Raw genomic sequence first — 18,852 nt, 5'->3', positions numbered from 1 at the left:
AAACAATATTTTATACACAGAGGAAAACATTTTAAACAGCTGAATTTTGCTTAGGCATAACCCAGTCAGCCTTCAGGCTTCACAAGAATGAGGATTTTCCAAGGCATGGCAAGAAAAGACTGCCTGGGCCAGCTCTGCTTGATCTTGTTACAGGAGAGGGCCAGGACACTCCCCACTCCCCAGGGTTGAGCCGTGTTCAGGTGGCACTCACGAGTTCTAACACCACCTAAGCGGGACAGGTCCAGGAAGAAAAGTGTATTCGTAGAAAATAATGGAATTCAAGTTTTCAATGGTGTGTATGTCTTTGTATAACTTAGCTGTTCATGACATCCATATCAGTGTGATAACTATGCTAACAGATTTCAAGTTCACCTTATAGCAGCAGCTCCTAATACTACACTGTAGCTTTTACTTTTTCTCCCCTCCTCTGGCAAGTTTTTTTTTTTTTAAATGGGAAAAATCATTTAAAAGATTCTATGATCCTTTTTACTTATTTTTTAAAAGAAAGATTTAAGAAATGTGTATGAGTGTTTTGCTTACATGTAGTGCACTGCATGCATGCCTGGTGCCTGCAGAGATCAGAAGAAGTTGGATCCCCAAGAATTGGAGTTCCAGTGAGCTGCCATATGGGTTTTGGGCACATAAGCCAGGTCCACCCGAAGAGCAGTAAGTACTCTTAACTGCTGAGCTACCACTCCAGTTTAAACACAAGGGCTCCTTTTCCATGGAGAATAACTGGACGAGCTAATTTTCCCATTGATGAGGGTCTGTGGCTAGTTCACTATTTTCCCCAAAATACCAGGAGGCTGTTTCCCTTGCAGGTCACTGCCCCCCTCCTTCCTTCCCTCCCTTTCCTCACCCTGCTGGTGGTCTGGTATTTTTATGGACAAAGTTTGGCAAGGACAGTGAAGTAAGTACTGACAGTGAACTAGCAAAAGCCAGCAAAGCTGGAACAGACTCAGGAGAGGGCAGGCTTCCAAGGCCAGGCTCACTGCTTTGTAACTGGGGGACCTCCCCAAAGGAAACACAGCCAGCAGACATTTTAATGCTACCCCCGGAAAGGTGGAGAATGGACTCTTCCTCATTTGTGAACAAAGAATGGGTGTGCGTATTGTACAGACGCTTCCAAAGTATTTTCTACCCTCGTGTGGGTCTCAGGTTCAAAAGAAAGCTGTCAGGCTGAGCCATCTCTGTGGAGGTCAACGGGAGGTGCTGTGGAGCACACAGGGGAGAGGCAGAGGTTTTAAAATGCTGTAGGGACAGAAAACACAATAGGCAGGGAGGCTCTGTTCTTTATGCAGCACATATCTGACTCAGGTTAGAGCCAGTCCAAAGCTGTCTAACAAAACCACACGGACAGTCAGGGCATCTATTAACAGAAAGAACCCAAGGGGGGGGGAGCTAGCCTCCAACCTCAGATAAGCAGAGATCTTGTTTATGGAGCCAACAATCATCTACAGAGTCTGCCCCAGGATTTAGGGGCTGCATCAGAGACTAAAACCTAGCTAAGGAGGTACAGTGGGCACCCAAACGGTTGGACTTGGAGGCATTCCAAGCCTCTGTGGAACCAGGTGTGGTGATGCATGCCTTTAATCCTAGCACTGGGGAGGCAGAGGCAAGTGTATCTCTGTGAGTTCGAGGCCAGCCTGGTTTACAGAGGAAGTTCCAGGCCAGTGAAGGCTATAATAGTGAGACGCTGTCTCAGAAACAAGAACAACAACAAAACCACTAAAAACCAACCCGCTGTGGGGTCAACAGAGCTCAATTCATTTTCCTTATATATATGCAAATTTGAAAACACTTTTTGATTTTACCATCAAAAGGAACAGGATCAACTGGGGTGGGATTCTTCTGGCAAATATCTTACCCAACAAATCAGCATCAAGACAGCTAAGGCCATCTAATTATTTTTATTCAGGTATTTTTAATGCAAAGGAAGACCTCACTACTTAGCATTTACTCAGAATTTGTAACAGCCTTGGACATTGTTCAAGCTTTTTGCTTTTGTTATAAAAATTAACAGTATAAGCAACATTTAAAATAGCAAAGAAGCTTAATGTACTTAATACAGCAGGCTTTCTGGATAGCAGCTGTACACATTTAACACATAATGTCGGAGAACTTCTTTGTGGCCTTGAAGACGAAAAAAGAAAATGATTGGGGGCTGTTCCCAGTCAGCTCTGGCATGGCATTCCAGGGCTGTTCCTTAGTGCCACAAGGGCAGAGGTTAACTTGTAGATTTATGTCCTACAGTGATGCGACCATCTCTATCCAGTGGAAAAGATAACCTGATGTTAGTGCATTGTCCTACTGAACATTAATCAACTTATTATCTAACCCAACTATCTTATCCAAACAGCCTTTTGTAAATTCCTTATACCTCAAATCTGCAATTGTACTTTTTGCAGGTTCAGCTACAAGTGGCCAATCATGCTCTGAGAATATTAAATGGAAAATTACGGAAATAAATCACTCGTAAGTCGTAAGTAACTTCTGTCATGTTGCCTATTGTGAATCACAGGTATGTCTGAGTGCAGTCAGCGGTTGGAACCACGTATGGCTTCAGGTATCCATGCGGCACCTTGGAACAAGGGAAGAAGTGACTGCCACAGGTATGCCGCTCACATTCTCTTCAAGTTCCTGGGAACTCTTGACTGGTTCCCTCACTAAATAATTCACCAAATAACATCATTTGGCATGTGTTCGTTTTCTGTTTTCCTGACAGTACATCTTTGCCTTTTTCAGTATCCTGCCTCACAAGACTGGGCAATGACCACCCCCAATCAAAATAGCTTGGAAACTATTAAGTTAAGTGATAGTTCTTAAAAATTTACCAAGCATTTGTTTATTTTTACTATTACTTTATGTGTATGGTTGTTTTGTCTGCACGTATGTCTGTGTACTATGTGTATAAAATGCCCGTGGAAGCTAGAAGAGAGTTTGGGGTCCCTAGGACAGATAGCTGTGAGCAGTCATGTGGGAATAAAACCCTGATCCTCTAGAAGAACAGCCAGTGCTCATAACGGTTGGCCCATCTCTCTAGCCCCAGAGGGTTATTTAAATCTTGGAAGGCTGTGAAACTAATTCTACAAAAATCTGTCCAATTTTTATTTGCTACTGTTTCTCATAATATGAACTGGTGTGGTTCTGTTGCCTCAATCTATGTAAGGGTCATTCAGATGCCGCCACACTCTGTGTGACGATGCCTGTGATGTGTTTTCTGGTGATATCTAGAATTTCAGACACATTGAAAATAAATTAAACAGTGTCAAATGCTTTCCTTAAGATAACCAAGATAGCAGGGAAAGAGATGACAGTGAACACATCAATGGTTCCATCGGCCATGGGAGGAAGGGGCTTTCCCGGTACGGCATTATTATCAGGGGCAAGAAGAACACAGCAAGCATGCAGATTCTCCCCGTCATTCCCGGAACGCAAGCCAACGTCACACCAGCCGCAAAACCCAAACCAAGTCTTACTTAGCTGCTTCAGATGCCTCCCTCAGTTCTTCATCCAGTCTGCACGAGCAAAAATAATCGTTGGAGAAAAGAAACAAACAAACAAACAAACAAAAAAGCAAGCAGAGCGTGAGCATCTCCCGCAAAGCAGAGCCAAATGTAAGTGGTGGTGTGTATTCACTTTTTTTTTTTCCAAAACTGTCTCCAGGCACACTGAGACCCGCTCAGCTAAACATGGTGCCAATCCTTCCTGTTGAGCGGTCCTGTTCATTTACTTGGCAAATCCCTTCATAAAGGTGATATCGATGTCACAAAAGAACGAGAAACATGCTGGCTGAATAAAGCTCAGAACATCCATATCAGAGTGCTGGGTATAGTTAGCTCACAGCCTGGGCCAAGTCCGGGGTGTATCTGGTTTAGTAGGTTTCAGTAGCAGATCAGGTTGACCTCAACAGCTCGACACACAGACAAAGACTTTGAGGGGGATTCAAAGGACTGATACAACAGACTTCCTCAGGCAGCATGTTGAGGTCACCCACAAAAACAACACTGGAGCAACACACAGGGAGTCTAGCGTGAATACAGAGTTTTACCTCACACTTCTCTTAAAAGATTTTTCTTCATCGTACCTTACAAGATAAGAAACGGATGCCATGAGGACAGGGAGGGACAGGAGGAAATGACAGGTAAATGCTTGAAAGCAGTGGTTCTCAACCTTCCTAACACTGCGACCCTTTCATACAGTTCCTCATGTTGTGGCGACCCCCCAACCACAAGATTGTTTTGTTGCTACTTCATAACAGTAATCTTGCTACTGTTGGGAATTGTAATGTAGACATCTGCTGTGCAGGATATCTGACAGGCCACCCCCAATGGGGTTGCAACCCAAAGGTTGAGAACCACTGCTTAGAACAGTAAGAACACGAGAGAAAAACGCTTACCCAGACAACACGACTGGCTTTGGAGAGAAAACTCACTTGTGTTAGGCACAAAGAACAATTTACAATTCATAAATATACAGTCAATCCTCATTATTTGTAGATTCCGTGTCTGAAAACTTGCCTGTTCACCAAGACGTCTGAAATTTCCAGAAGCAATGTGCAGTGCTTTTGTTCACTTGTGGGCATGACAAGGCGACAAAAACTCAAGCTGCCGCCTGTGCACACGGTGAGTCGAAGTGGAGCAGGATGAGGCTGTGCCTTCCTGTCTCATAGAGTTTCTTTGGTAAATGTCTCCCTCATTTTCCTGCTTTTGGCTGGTGAATGTGCTATTTAGAATAGCAGTCAAGCATGTTACCAAATATTACCTACTGTTTGTAGGCAGGAGACGGCCAATGTATCTCACAGAGAATGCGTGCGTCCCATAATGCTGTTTTAGGTACAAGTTGTAGTTCTGGGTGCTTGAGTGCAAGACTGTGGTTTGTTTTGCTTGTTGGTTTGTTAGAGGGTCTTGCTGTGTAGCCCAGGCTGGCCCTCAGACTCTCTGGATCCCTGTGTTTCAGTCTCTGAGTGTTGTGATCACACACAGTTGCTGAGCACGGTGATAGTGAGTCAACAGTATGTGTATACACTAAGAAGCTTTCTCAGACAGAGCCACACATGAGCCAAGGTTATGTACTGGCTGGTGATAACAACATTGCAACCAGAGGCAGACAGGATCCCAGGCTAGCATTTCCCCAGGAATAATAGCCCAGTGTCCACCGAGTGTCTACAATGACTTTATTGAACACAACTGTCCCTGGCTAATGAGAACCAACTGTAATTAATGAATATAAACTGTATTTCAGCCCATTGATGCCAGGCTCCACCCAGCTGAATTTTGGTCTTGGGATCACTTGGGATCAAATGCTTTGAATGTTACTCAGTGAAAGAAAATAGCTGTGGCTGCATCAATTTGGAAATTGCACAATGTGGAAATGAAGCAATGAGGCTAATAAAAGAAATGGTACCCTGAGATGCACCGTGATGACAGGAGGAAACACAGATGGGGTAGGGTGGGGGGGGAACGCAGTGCTAGGTTCTTCCTCCAGAAAACGAATCTTTCTACATGGAACTCTTCCTCTTGAAGCAATTTTCCCAAAATGTAGCCCTTGGAGAATAGATGGGAAGCGCCTGGCCATGGCTAGCTTCTCAATGGACACCCCGCCCCAAGTACAGTAATTCTCCAAAGCAATGCAGTCATCATCAGCATCAGCAGCACTGTAGGCCTCAAGCTCTGTGCTCACCGCCGTCTGCTCACTGCTCTCATTCAATCCTCAGGCCCATCCACACTCTCAGAATTACTTCCCCATTCTATGGATGTGAACACTAAACCTCTGAGGATTTTCATAGGCTGCCTGAAGTCTCAGAGACATTGAGAAGCGGGAGGAGAGCTTCCCACTGAATTGCCTCCAAAGTCCATCTTTTCATTCCACTGTCTCTGCCAGTGGAATGGGAGGCCTTGCTGTTGTTTTTTTTTTTTTTTTTTTTTTTTTTTAATGGAAAATGGCCAGTGCTCACTCCCTGAAGAAGAAAGACTGTCCTTGTCATCTTTTGCAAAGGTACAGCAGTACAGGAGGAGATTGACAAATGATGGCAATGGGAGATAGAAGCCTGTCAGGAAGTTTTAGGGGCAGGCTCCTCAAAAAGGAGCAGTTCTGATTTTTGTCCTTGAACAGAAATATCTGCAGTTCTGTCCGGGCTGAAGATTAGAGATGCAAGTGTGTTTGGGGCTATTGCCCTGGTTTGGGTTCTTATCTTTCTTCATTTACACAGCAAGGACTACTGTTGCCTGGAAGCTATATATGGGGCTGTGACAGAAACTGGGGCACACGAATACCTGGTGGGTAGGACAACTGGGCTGAGCAGATCTGCCCCCATGCCCCATCCCATGCCTCAATCTAGAAAAACCTTCTTAATCCCTAGATGGGAACATTTGATGGTGCCTTTTCCTTGTGCTTTGCTGGTATATCATCTATAAGCTCCCATATGAACCTGTGATAAACTCCTTCCTAAGACTCACCCTCCCCATTGTCTGTGAAGTTCATTGAGTCTGTGAGAAGAAGGATAACAAAAATTTTATTATTACCCCACTCGCCTGGGGTGACTTTTGGTGCCTGTTAGTTTTCCAGGACCCTAGGCACTGTCCCACCAGCTACAGCTTGCCTGAGTCTTCCATTGCTCCCAAGAACCTCTGCTTACCCCATATCACCATTACTTAAAAGAGGAGTAGGTTTGGGAGAGGGTGCAGCTTATGGCATGCAGGCCAGAGCTGGAGGGGGCATTGGTTGTGGGAAATCTGCAAAGCTCCCGAGGACTGTAGCCCTGGTTAGGATCTCATGAGTACTGCTTGGCTCAGCTGAGCCTCCTGACTCCAGTAAGTCTGTTAGTATGCTGTGTTCAGGCCTGATCTGGCTGATGGCGGGAAATCCAATGCATCTACTTAGGAGCTACTGGATAAAGATCCTACTAGAAAGGCATGTGGGCATTTGGTGACAGGCTAACCTGGATTTGAACTCTGGTTCCACCCCTGCCTGGTTCCTGCTCCTATTTCCATAAGTAACTTTTTACTAACTTATCTCCTGGCCTCTGTAAAATGGGTTTTGATATGAGAGTTAAGTGTGCTATATAAACACAGCTCTTCTTTGTTCCACGGTAACCGGTAACGGTGAACAAGAAGACCCTGGCTTCTAGGTGTTGCTACTGAGATGCCTTGGGCGCCCTCATTGGAAGGTCAGTTTTGCTATCTATTTTCTGGAGGGAGATACAAAACACTTGTCTTTTTTTCTTAGAGTTCATGATCAAGTTCCTTTCTAGCTTAATGAAACAAACAAACAAACAGACAGTCAATCAGCTGTATCAAGAGTTAAAAAAAAAAAAACCCAGATGCACAGAGAATTAATGGCTCTATGCAATGATGTACCAGATAGGAATGTCCATTCTTTAACGTCTCTGTCTTCATATTCCAGTTCCGAATACTCTGAGTTAACTTTTATTACCACTTTCAGACATAATCTTGACACCATAGTACATGTGCTTCTGACCTACAGGCTGCCTCCTTGCCTGGTCCTAAGCAAGGAAATTATTTCTCACCACCCACCCACTCCTCAAGAATGTCTCTCTATCTAATCTTCCATTCAAAGGCAATCATCAGGACAGTGGAGGAGTGTTTGAAGAAAATAGTCATTTCTTTTATCTATTTTTCTGGGGTCATGCAGACAAATTACTTATGAAGAAAAAAATCCAAATTATGGGAAGACCTTAATGTAAAGTAGAAGGTCACAGATATAAATATTCTAGTTAATATTAAATACACACTGTCTTCCAGAGTAGAAACAAATTTCAAAGTAAAAATGTCAATAGTTAATCTTGGTTGGAAAAATATGATCAAAATGTATTGCATGAAATGAAAAATTTTAAAAGTCAGAAACTAATCATTACAAGTTGTGTGAAAGAGGATCTGAAAGAATAATAATTTACAGGCTATAGCGAAAGCTTTATTTCTTAGATAATACTATTTCCTTTAAAAATAAGATGCCATTTCTCATTATTCTAAAGTGAGTGTTTTTCCACCCCCTTTCTCCAGCGTGTACTATTTCTCCCCAGAGCTCCAACCCCTCAGACTTACTTGATGATGCTCTCTGGAATGTGGATGCAATCCATTGGGATCAGCCCACTGAGCTCCGATAAACTAGTAACGTATTTAATTTTACTGCTGAATTTTGAGCTGGAAGACAAAAAGGAGGAGAGCCTCTTAGCATCAGTTGCTACACTTCCCTCATAAAGCCATCGTCTCTTCCTGAAAGCCTTCTTGTGATTCTTTTCCATGTTATTGGCAATAGGGCTCTCACACATGCTAAGCATCTATCTACTCTGCCAATGACCTATACCCACATCTTGCACTCGTGATAGGCTCAAGCTTGACCCAGCATGCTTGCTGAGCAGAAAGGATAACACTGTCTCAGCCATTCTTATCGACCAGGCACTGCTTTATGACCATTTTTTAACACTTTTTTTTTTTTTTGAGAAGTCCATACATGAGCAGTGCATCTCCATCATGATTGTCTTTCCCTTTCCACTTCTTTTTTTGTTTGTTTTTCAAGACCAGGTTTCTCTGTGTAGTTTTGGTGCCTGTTCTGGATCTCACTCTGTAGACTAGGCTGGCCTTGAACTCGTAGAGATCCCTGGCTCTGCCTCCCAAGTGCTGGGCTTAAAGGCATGCACTACCACTGCCCAGCCTCCCTTTCTACTTCTCTTTCTTCCCTATCCCAAATTCAAGATCTCTTCTTTATTATTGTTATATACTATACATAATACCTTTCTCTCTCTCTATATATATACATATATACATATATATATATGTCAATTAGAAATAGTAGAAACAGTGGGAATCGCCATTACTGTTTTTCATTGACAAAGATTTTTGTATATATTTCTTCTTTACACAGCAGGTGCTCTGAAGTACTAAGTGCTTTGCAGAACTGCTCATTTGAGCTAGGTAACACCTGCCACCTCACATCCTCATTTGTTTTTGTTTTTGTTTTGTAGTGAAAACATTTAGAATCCACCTTCTTAGAAATTTGAAAATGTAAGACAGTTTTTATTAATGCTAGTCATCATGCTGTAGAAGGACTTTCTTGAACTTTTTTATTTTCTATCTGAATTGTGTACTCTTTGAGCATCTTATAACATTGGCACCTTGAATTTATCAGTTGACTTTCCACTTCTGTAAGTCCCATGCTTTCAGATTCTACAGACAGCTCTCCCTCACCATCCATGGGCATCGGTTCCAGGAATCACCACCCACCCCCGGATGCCTAGATCCAATAGTGCAATGTCAAGACCATGCAAGTTTGACTGCTTGCTTGGGGGCGGGGGGAGCACTAAAAAACCACAAAAAAAAAGCTGTATATTCTTAGAGTGTCTTGCCTGTTTAATATTTTCTATCAGTGATTGGCTGAACCTGTACATGAAGATCTTACAGATACAGAAGGCAGAGAACATTTTCAAACACAATCCCTTTGCAATAGGAGAAACCCAGAGTGACCGAGACATATCTGAATAGTGTACTGGATCTGTATAGATACATATCTGTATCTCAAACGGAGACTCAATAGCAGGGCAGGAGCCTGGCTTTATTTTGCAGTCATGCTTCCGTTTCTGGAGAGTCAACCTTTTCCCACAAATACAATCCTATCACTGGCAAATGTCCAGTCTTCTTGGGGTCCCAAGACATGATTTTTGACACAGAGAGCTGCACATGGACAAAGTACCTCAAGGAGTGACAATCTTCTCTCTCCAGATGGGCTCTGCCCACTCCACAAATTTGGAGCCTTTTGGGTGTGAGTTTTGAATAATCCTATTTGGTTACTTTTTGTTGGTTTTTTTGTTTGTGTTTTATTAAATTTTTTTCCATACAATGTATTTTGATCATGCTTTCTCCTCCCTCAACTCCTCCCAGACCCTCCCCATCTCCTACCCACCCAATTTCACGTTCTCTCTCTCTCTCCTTTTTTCAAAAGAAAAATTGGTGTTTGTTTTGTTTTGGTTTTCATTGCCTTTTGTTTACTCTGGGAATCAAGCACCTGCTCCTGCTTTTGTGTTTCCTACATGCTCCCCAAACGAGTAACCCAGCCTAAGTTGTGCAATTTTTCTGTGTCTGGTTTGTCCTGGGGATTGAGACCTAAGTATGAGTCTCAGTGAGAGCATCCATCTTTCTGGGCTTGGCTCCAGCAGGTGACTCGTAGCAGCTCCTTCTGAGATGGAATGAATGAGGAGGGATCTCCAGTGACTCTTGGGTCCTGGCCACAGCTCATCATTTAGGAAATCCCTATGTCCACCTCTCTGCCTGCACTCATGTCTCTCTGATTTCCCCCATTATTAACTCTTTCCTCACCTTCATCCTGACAGGTCACCAACAGTGCCAAAATGCCAATTTATGGAAAAGTTTGCATAAGAAGCAATTTTTCCTATTCACAGAGGGCTTTGGAACACATTGATATCTAATTTCAGGAATTTATTTGCTTAACAGAAATGTCTGGCGGGAAGTGGCTCACACGTAGCTACGCAATGAGATAGTCAACAAGGGAACCACATTCTTCCATGTAGAGTTGCTCTCTGTCCATTTAAAATGGGATTGGCTGAGGTCATTCTTGCCTGCAACAGTGACCTTTCTACTTGTTCCTAAGTCCTGTCCATTTCTCTCCAAGTTCTATCCTGTACGTGGTTTGAATGAGAAATGTCCCTATAGTCTTGGGCATTTGACCACTTGGTCCCCAGTTGGTAGCATTTTGAGGGGTGGGGAGGTTCAGGGTGGTGGAGACTTGCTGGAGGAACCATGGTATTGGGGCAGGTTTTGAGATTCAAAGCCCCTAGTTATTTCTAGGTAGCTCTTTCTATTTCCTGTTTGTGGTTCAGTATGTGTACTCTCAGCTTCCGTTCCTGTCACTGTGCCTGCTGCTTGTGGCCATGCCTCTGTGCTGCCATCATGGACTCTCATCCCTCTAGAAATGCCAGCCAAATTAAATTCTTTTCCTTAAGTCACCTTTGGTCATGGTGTTTTAGCATAGCAACAGGAAAGTAACTAAAACATGGAGTTACAGTTTGAAAAAAATGTTGTGAGCATTTAGTCTCTTTCTCTCTCTCTCTCTCTCTCTCTCTCTCTCTCTCTCTCTCTCTGTCTGTCTGTCTGGAATGGCTGGCTGGTTGACTCTCTGTGTCTGAGTGTGTATATTGCATGTGCCCGTGTGTGCATTTATAGAGGGGTGAAGCTGACATCAGTGTCTTCCTCCACCTTATATGTTGAGCCTGGAGCTCACTGATTGGCTAGACTGCCTGGTCAGAGTGTCCCTCCCCTTCTCCTGGGATGCTCCTGTCTCTGTCTGCTAGCACTGGAGTCCCAGGCATGCACTTGCCATACCCTGCTTTTTACTTGGGTGCTGCGGATCCAAACTTGGGTCCTCATGCTTCTTCCCACAGAGATGGCCTCTGCAGCTGTGTTCAGCAGAGGCTGGGACACCTGAAAACCTGGAATCAAATCATGGCAAGAGAGGTGCTCTCCTCTCCCCCTCCTTTACGTGGTGTGGTCTGAGTGTTCATGCTGCTTCGGAATTCTCTTGTAGAGACAGCGAGAGCTCTCCCTAAGGGCTCTGCTCCGTCTACTCAGCTATAGTGAAAGTATTGGGCTACAAAATCATTTCACAGGTGTTTTTTGAGGCTCTCTCTTGCCCCATGGTCTAGAGATCTAAGGATTGAATACTCTTCGAAGAGCTACCTTGGCAAGTTACCCACAGCTTCTTTGGGAATGTAGGCAGCAGCACTAAGAAACAGGTGTGGGGTGGAGACAGCGATAAGCCTCAACCACTAGTTTGAGTTCAAGTCCCCAGAAACTTGATACACTCTGATTTGCTGTTTCCTTGAAGCAATTAGAGTTGAATTGCTGTCATTTAAAACCAAAGAACAGGTGCCCTACTCCAGGCTACTAGCCCATAGTCCATAACACTTTAAAAAAATACAGTTCATTAAGTTCCTCATACTTTAGTCAATAGTTAATTTTTGCCAGCAGAATCTTGCCACTCAATTGTTAGAAGTCAGGAATGAGAATGCTAGTAAATATCTTAATATTTAATATTTTAATTACTGTTCTAAATGCCACTCCCTCTAAAGAAATCTGGAAGGTACAGTAAAATAATCTTTTTTACATATATACATACAATGCACAAAGGCAGATACACACACATACTTTGTATTTAATTATTTTCTTCAGAATACTGTAGTTTTAATGAGGAATTTATTAATAACTTTGAGCCAGGAAAAATTTTTTTTTTGTATTTATTGTATTTATCTGCCTTGATGGTTGTGTGAGACATCATTCTATTTTTAAAGATTACTGGAAAATAAATACTGTTCCATCCAATTAACTATTTTAAGCTTACTATATTATGAACCATGTTTTATTTTCTTCACATCTCCAAACATCAAGTTACATAGCACCTAAGTCAAGTGTGGAGTAGTCACTGAATAAAAACAATGAATCCTTACATTTGAGCCCAATACAACTCCTGAAAACTGCCCCTCAGACTCATCTCTCAAGTTTGCTGACTGCACAGTTCTTGCCCGGAAGACACAGCACACTGAAGGCCTGTGCTTTTGCCCTTCCTAGTTTTTCTTGTCTCGTGTCACCCAAATGTTTTATTTCTTACACTTAACCTATCTCCACACAAGCACTGGCTAATCCTCCCTCTGTGCGGCATGGGACTCTCAAAGCTTCATAGCCCACACTTACAGGAAGCAATTCAGAGGCCAGGTTTTGCAATGACTGAGGAAAAGACTTATATGAAGCAATTATCACTTTTTTTTTTTTTAAGCCAAGAGTTTGCTATGAACCTCGATGTCCTGAAACTTGGAATCCTCCTGCCCCAGCCTCCTGAGTGCTAAGATTACAGGTGTGTGCCATCACATCTACCCTTTAAAAGAGGACTCTGGATGCATAGTCCAAAGTATCTTTGCAGGAAGGTAGAAGTAAATTAAGTTTTCCTGGATTCTCTTAGTTTATAAATCCCTGATACAGGAAAATTCACATACTCTGAAAATACGTTATCATACAGTCATCCTGTGACCATCACAGTTATACCTTATAAAAGGCCGCGTCACTGCAAGGATTGTTCTGATGAACCAAGATGGGTGCACAATGATGAATGACTTCAAATTCTTGCGCAACCTATTTAAAAAAAAAAACAACACAATTCTACGTTGTTTTAAACTGACTTTCCATTGGAAACAGAAAACAGATCCCCAAATAAGAATACATGAAATTTTTGGGAAGTATTCTAGGAAAGTTACAATTTCTGATGTACAGGATGTCCAGGATTAATTTTTAAAATGCCTTTTGATTTCTCTCTCTCACTCTCCCCCACTCTGTACATGTGTGTTCATTCACTTGGGAATGTGTGTAAGTGTCTACGCATTCCTGCAGAGAACACCAACGTCAAGTGTCATTCTCTGAGACAGTCTCTCACTGAGACCCCAGGTTTGCTGATCAGACTCTGCTGGCTGGCCAGTGAGCTCCAGGGATCTGCTTGTCTCTGCATCCCCAGAACAAGGCATACAAGCATACACCACCAAACTTTTTTTTTTTTTTTTTTTTTTTTTTTAATGTGATGCTGGGAATTGAACTCAGGTCCTTGTGCTTGCCTGGCAAGCACGCCATACACTGAACTATCCCGCTAGCTTCCTGAAATAATTTTTGAGCATAATTAGACACTTAAATCTCATTTTCCCAGAGGCACAAATGTAAAAGAGAAGGGTGATACTTTTACAGTATACAAATTTACAATAATTGGCATATTTTTTGCTTAATGATGCTTTTCAGTTTGTTAGCCTTATCTTTGTTAATTTGAAAAGAATATGTTTTCAGTGACAATTTAGATTGTTAATTATTTGTTTATTATTTTTGTTTTTGAGACAGGGCCTTGTGTAGCTCAGGCTGGCCTCAAACTCACATATAGCTAAGGATTACATCTAGCTTTTGATCCTCCTGCCTCCACCCTCTGAATACAGAGATTACAGGTGTATGCAGGTAATGGAATGCAGAGCCTCATGAGAGTTAGGTAAGCATGCTTCCAGCAAAGCTACATCCTCTGTCCCTTGATAATTTATTTGGTCTGACTAAGCCTTATTTTGTTCTTATATATAAAGTAAATTTACCATTGCAAAAATTCTTGCATTTCAGGCACATTTTTCAGTATTAACAATACTACTTTATTATCATTGGATCATAAAATAGATTTTAGTTAAATGTAACAAGGCACTATCATGGCATTATGAAAGAAGTCTCATCTAAGGGGATATAACATATACTAGATACCATAAATGTTTTATTATTTTAATTTATATATATATGACAATAAAGTTTGTCTGAGCAGAGAGGTATTTTGAGGAAGGTGCACACGAAGGCGGTGCTGGGCTAGCAGACATCTTGAACTGATAGAAATGCTGAAATAATACAACGGTCTCATGAATCATCATTACCCTAATGCAGTGGTTCTCAAACTTCCTGATGCTGTGACCCTTTAATATCATTCCTCATATTGTGCTGACCCCCAATCATAATTATTTTTGTTGCTATTTCATAACTGTAATTTTATAGAGGAGCAGTGTCTCAGCTCCTAAGACCATTGAAATTATGTGTTTTCTGATGGCTGCAACCCACAGGATGAGAACCACTGCCCTAATACATAAAACAGTCGCTGGGTCACATGACACCACGAAGGACTCATGAGTACCTAGGTTTGCTTATTCAAGTTGCACCAGCACACTTGTAGTCTAGAGTGGACCAGATCTGCCAGGGGCAGGAGTGGTGTTCATAAAATTTAGGGGTGATTGGCTTTGCTTAGCTTTAGGCATTATGTGGTACTTCCATTCATATTTTTACAACTTCCTGCTTCATGTATGAGCAACCCACTATCTAAGATAAGACTGTATTATAGGCTAGAAGAATATTAGATATGAGAGCTAGTGAGGAGTCAAAATAGTGCTTAAATGGAGGCACCCCCATACCGTCTGTCAATCATCTGGTAGCATTTCTTCATCCAGCCTAACCCGGGCATCTTCCGTCTTGGGGTTGCACCATTCAAGTACACAATCATGTAGTCTTCAGCTACCATCAGCTCTAAGGTACTTATTACATATCTGATCACAGGAAGGGAGAGAAATATCTTCAGTTCCCACATGAAAGACTTCATTCTATTCGCACTGTAATTCAGTGACATTCAAATTACAGGGTGAATGACATGGAAGAGTAGTGGTGCATGTTATCTCGTTTTCTCTTGAGAACAATGCACCAGCATTGCCCTTTTATTTGTGTATGTGCAGCCACCCTAGAAAAATACGTGGGTTTAAAAGGTGACGTAAAAAAATGTCAGCAATGTTATCAAATGTTAAGGGCAACTCAGATTAAACAAGGGCAAAAGTCAGTGGGGGCAGTTCTCCACCGCTAAGAACATGTTATCAGAAACAAAAACAATCCTTTGCCCAAAGGAAATGTTAGGAAAGTTGTAACTATGGCTAGAGACAGAGTTCTACAGACAGAGTTCCCTAGAACAAGGCTCCTTCACAGAAATACTACTGGCTTCTTATCGAAGGCTTAAGATCGGCTATGCCATATACCCGCGCAGTTAAAGACCTTTATCAGCTACCACATGCCCACGGATGTCAACCCAATCTCCACTCACAGGAAAAGGTTTTCCATGACATAGTGGTAATCCGCTCGGCTGCTGTCTGGCAGAAAACAGGCGGCAAACACAATGATGGCATTCAGACCGTCCCCATAGTATCCTGGGGACAAATAAAAAGATACGTGTAACTGAATGAAATCCCTTAACAAGGTCGTATCGCTCCTAAAAAGAGAAATGTGGCATCTTGTCCAGAGTGTGTGTGCATATAAATGAGATATAACATGAAATGAGCAATCATACCAAAGAACGTTCTGTATATACATATTATATACATATATATGTGTGTATATAATATGTATATTTATGTATGTATTTATCTTTTAGTGGTTAACATATTTATATAGAGTCTTGTATATATAATATGAGACAATACTTTGACTCATAAGTCTCCAACTTAAACAACACTAACTTACAAAAAAGCAAATCTATATAAAATTTCATTCTGATTGCTGAGAAAGGTTCTCTTAGATCCACATTGGTTCTTCTAGTTTAAGATCTAGTGAACTGTGACAATTTAGTCAGTGAATTGTAATTTAATCCCAGACCCACACACTCCAATAACCAAGGCCTAGTAGAGAGACATGCAAAATACCTTTATTTTGATTTCCAGCCCTAGTCACTTGACAGTAATGATCCTGGATTCTCTCGATATAACAGGAAGTACAGGAATAGAAGGTAACTTCCAGCCAGGCCCAGAATAACAGCACAGAATTCACAGCTTCACAGCTTAGAGAAAGCAGTGTACTAAAAAAAGGGGCCTACCTAAATTCCCTTGAGCCCTATAGAGATATGTGCATTTGGGAAAAACCTGAGATTCATTTCCAGATGAGATGGGTGGGAGGTGGAAGTGCTATTTGCAGGTGGAGCTGAGAAAAAGAGGATCTGTGAAATGCAAGTAAACGCACCATTCAAACTCTGAAAGTCGGGGAATAGAAAGACACATCTCAGGACATCCTTCCCATCTTCTGAAATAACTGATGTAATCTTAGCACTGCCTCAACTTTTTCCCACAAGCATTCTGTTTCCTCAGATCTCATCTCTGAAAGTGATGGCAGGTGCTGATCAACTACCCAAGGGTAAGTGCAAGGAATAAAATATGTCTCTGATACTTAAAGAGGAAGACCATGCCCTGGATTGTCACTGGGGAAGCACTGGGGATTGAACCCAGGACTTCACATGTGTTACACTCACACTCCAGCCTTGATTGGTTTTAAATATGTCCCTTTGTAATATTAGGAACTGAGCCTCGAGTCTTAAGCGTGCTATCAAGCACTCCACCACTGAGCTACGTCTCCAGTCCTTAATCCTTTTTATGCAAGGTCTTGCTAAACTGGGACGCTCACCTTGAACTCACTCTGGAACTTTCAACTTGGAATTCTCATGTTTCAGCCTCCAGAGTAGCTGGAGTATAGGCACAGGCCACTAGACCCTAGTCACATTTGTTTTTCTTATCTACTTATGAATTTATGTATTTATATATTTATTTAGTGTTTGAGTGTGAGATGCATGTACAGACATGTTCCCTGGCACACCTTATGGAGGTCAGAGGACAACTTGTGGGAGTCAGTTCTCTCCTTTGAACACAGGGGTTCTGGGCATGAAACACATGTCACCAGGCAGCTGAGCCATCTCACCAGCCCATTAAATGTCCCCAATGTATACACTTGTAGTTTACATCATATTGTTCCAAATTTACGGTCATTACATAGAGATGCCTTTGGAGCTTTGAGCAAGGCAGGACAAGAGTGCTCATAACTCTGATTCTGCTCTCCTAGAACTCAGTGTGTTTCGTTTTCCTTGGAGCTCTAGCTCTAGCAGTGACACAGGAGGAAGATGCTGGCAGTAGATGTGGATGGCCCCCTCTTGAGGAGCAGTTTCATAAGATGTCCCCTACAAAGACACCAAGTGTGACTCGATCACCAATAAAGCAGAAAGAAAAGAACTAAAAATGCATCCTGTGGTGAGCTTGTGAGTGTAACTAATTTGGGGTGTTGGACAGGGTGTTTATGCCCTGTATCTTATAAAATGCTATGCATGTTAACACTACATCTGGTGCAGTACGTTTGTAAGCCAGCATCCCCTTAGCCTCCCTCTGGACTTCCTGCTTCAGTCCCATCAAAACACTGTGTAGTTGTTTATCACCTTCTTTTTATAATGTTCACATGAAGGAAACTTCAAGACAGACATTTGATGTGAGGAGTTCTTGTTTCTGGGGGCTCACAAGCAAATGGAAATCCACAAGGGATGTAGGAGCAAGCCAACATGAAGACATGCAATTCAGACAGCACAGGACAACGTAAGCATCCCACACAAGAGAGTCAACGTCACCGTCCTAGTGGAAAAACCAACGTGAACACATCTTTCTAAATGTGGTTGTCGGCTGTGGTGTCAGAATCATGAGATCGGGACTACTCCGAGAAGCGGAATTCCTAAGAAACGTTAGTTAGCATGCTCAAAATGCAGTGGCAGTGCCCAACCTCTGCATCCTCTAACAACGGAGCACACAGGGACCACTGTCGAAGCGAGGGGTTAGCTTTGTACCAAAGTTGCTGAGATTTACAGATGAAAGCGGCTCCCCGCACTGGGTGGAGGAGCGGCCCGAGGAGACAGGGAAAGTGAAAGGGGAGAAAATGAGAGCGCAGGAGGCGATGTGAGAAAGGGGACAGAAGAAAGGGATTTCCATGTGAAAGCGTGTCCCCCAGGCTGTGAGCTGATATCTCTGCAGTGAGGCTCTGGACACATGTGAAAACTGGTTCACTGGTAAGTGAGCAGCTAGGTCGCTGCTAGGTCCTACCTTAGAATGAATGAATGAATGAATGAATGAATGAATGAATGAACGAATGAATAAAACAAGATTTGCTGGGCAAGAGCAGTAACTAGAGTGAGAAACTTTGCTTTTTAGTCTTCCGATCAGATGCTTTTCGGGACCAACTAACCCCTCAATTTCTACCCCAAATCATGCCACTTTTCAGGTAAAAGTTGGTAACAGCATCACTCATGAAATTTGGTTTGTCTGTCCGTTTGTACTGGGATTGTAGCTAAGTGCCGGCGCAGTCTACGGCAGTGTTCTACTGTCGGGTCACATCTATAGTCTTACATTTCATTTTGAGTCAGGGTCTCAATAAAGTTGCTCAAGGTCGGCCTTGAGTTGCTCTTTAGCCTAGGAAAGGCCCAAATTTAGAA

The 18,852-nt window shown here is 42.4% G+C and overlaps 1 protein-coding gene across 13 annotated transcripts in view; it reads right to left on the bottom strand.

The window, feature by feature from the left end:
- Prune2 (prune homolog 2 with BCH domain) overlaps positions 1–18,852 on the bottom strand; it is a 262,886-nt gene that overhangs the window by 8,089 nt on the left and 235,945 nt on the right. For 4 of the 13 annotated variants that reach the window (XM_076560842.1, XM_076560866.1, XM_076560852.1 and 1 more), the window contains exons 13-16: positions 15,667–15,769; positions 14,993–15,124; positions 13,068–13,154; positions 8,064–8,162 (exon numbers count right to left, since the gene is read on the bottom strand). In XM_076560842.1, the coding sequence (XP_076416957.1) occupies positions 8,064–8,162; positions 13,068–13,154; positions 14,993–15,124; positions 15,667–15,769 (421 nt within the window). Of the gene's footprint in view, positions 1–3,479; positions 3,519–4,051; positions 4,088–8,063; positions 8,163–13,067; positions 13,155–14,992; positions 15,125–15,666; positions 15,770–18,852 lie in introns of all 13 variants that reach the window. The other 9 variants (XM_042261488.2, XM_076560838.1, XM_076560820.1 and 6 more) reach the window with 3 other exon arrangements.

This window comes from Peromyscus maniculatus, chromosome 1, assembly GCF_049852395.1.
Source record: "Peromyscus maniculatus bairdii isolate BWxNUB_F1_BW_parent chromosome 1, HU_Pman_BW_mat_3.1, whole genome shotgun sequence".
Taxonomy (NCBI): Eukaryota; Metazoa; Chordata; class Mammalia; order Rodentia; family Cricetidae; genus Peromyscus; species Peromyscus maniculatus.
The sequence above is the reverse complement of the archived record's forward strand: the minus strand, read 5'-3'. Positions and strand labels throughout refer to the sequence as shown.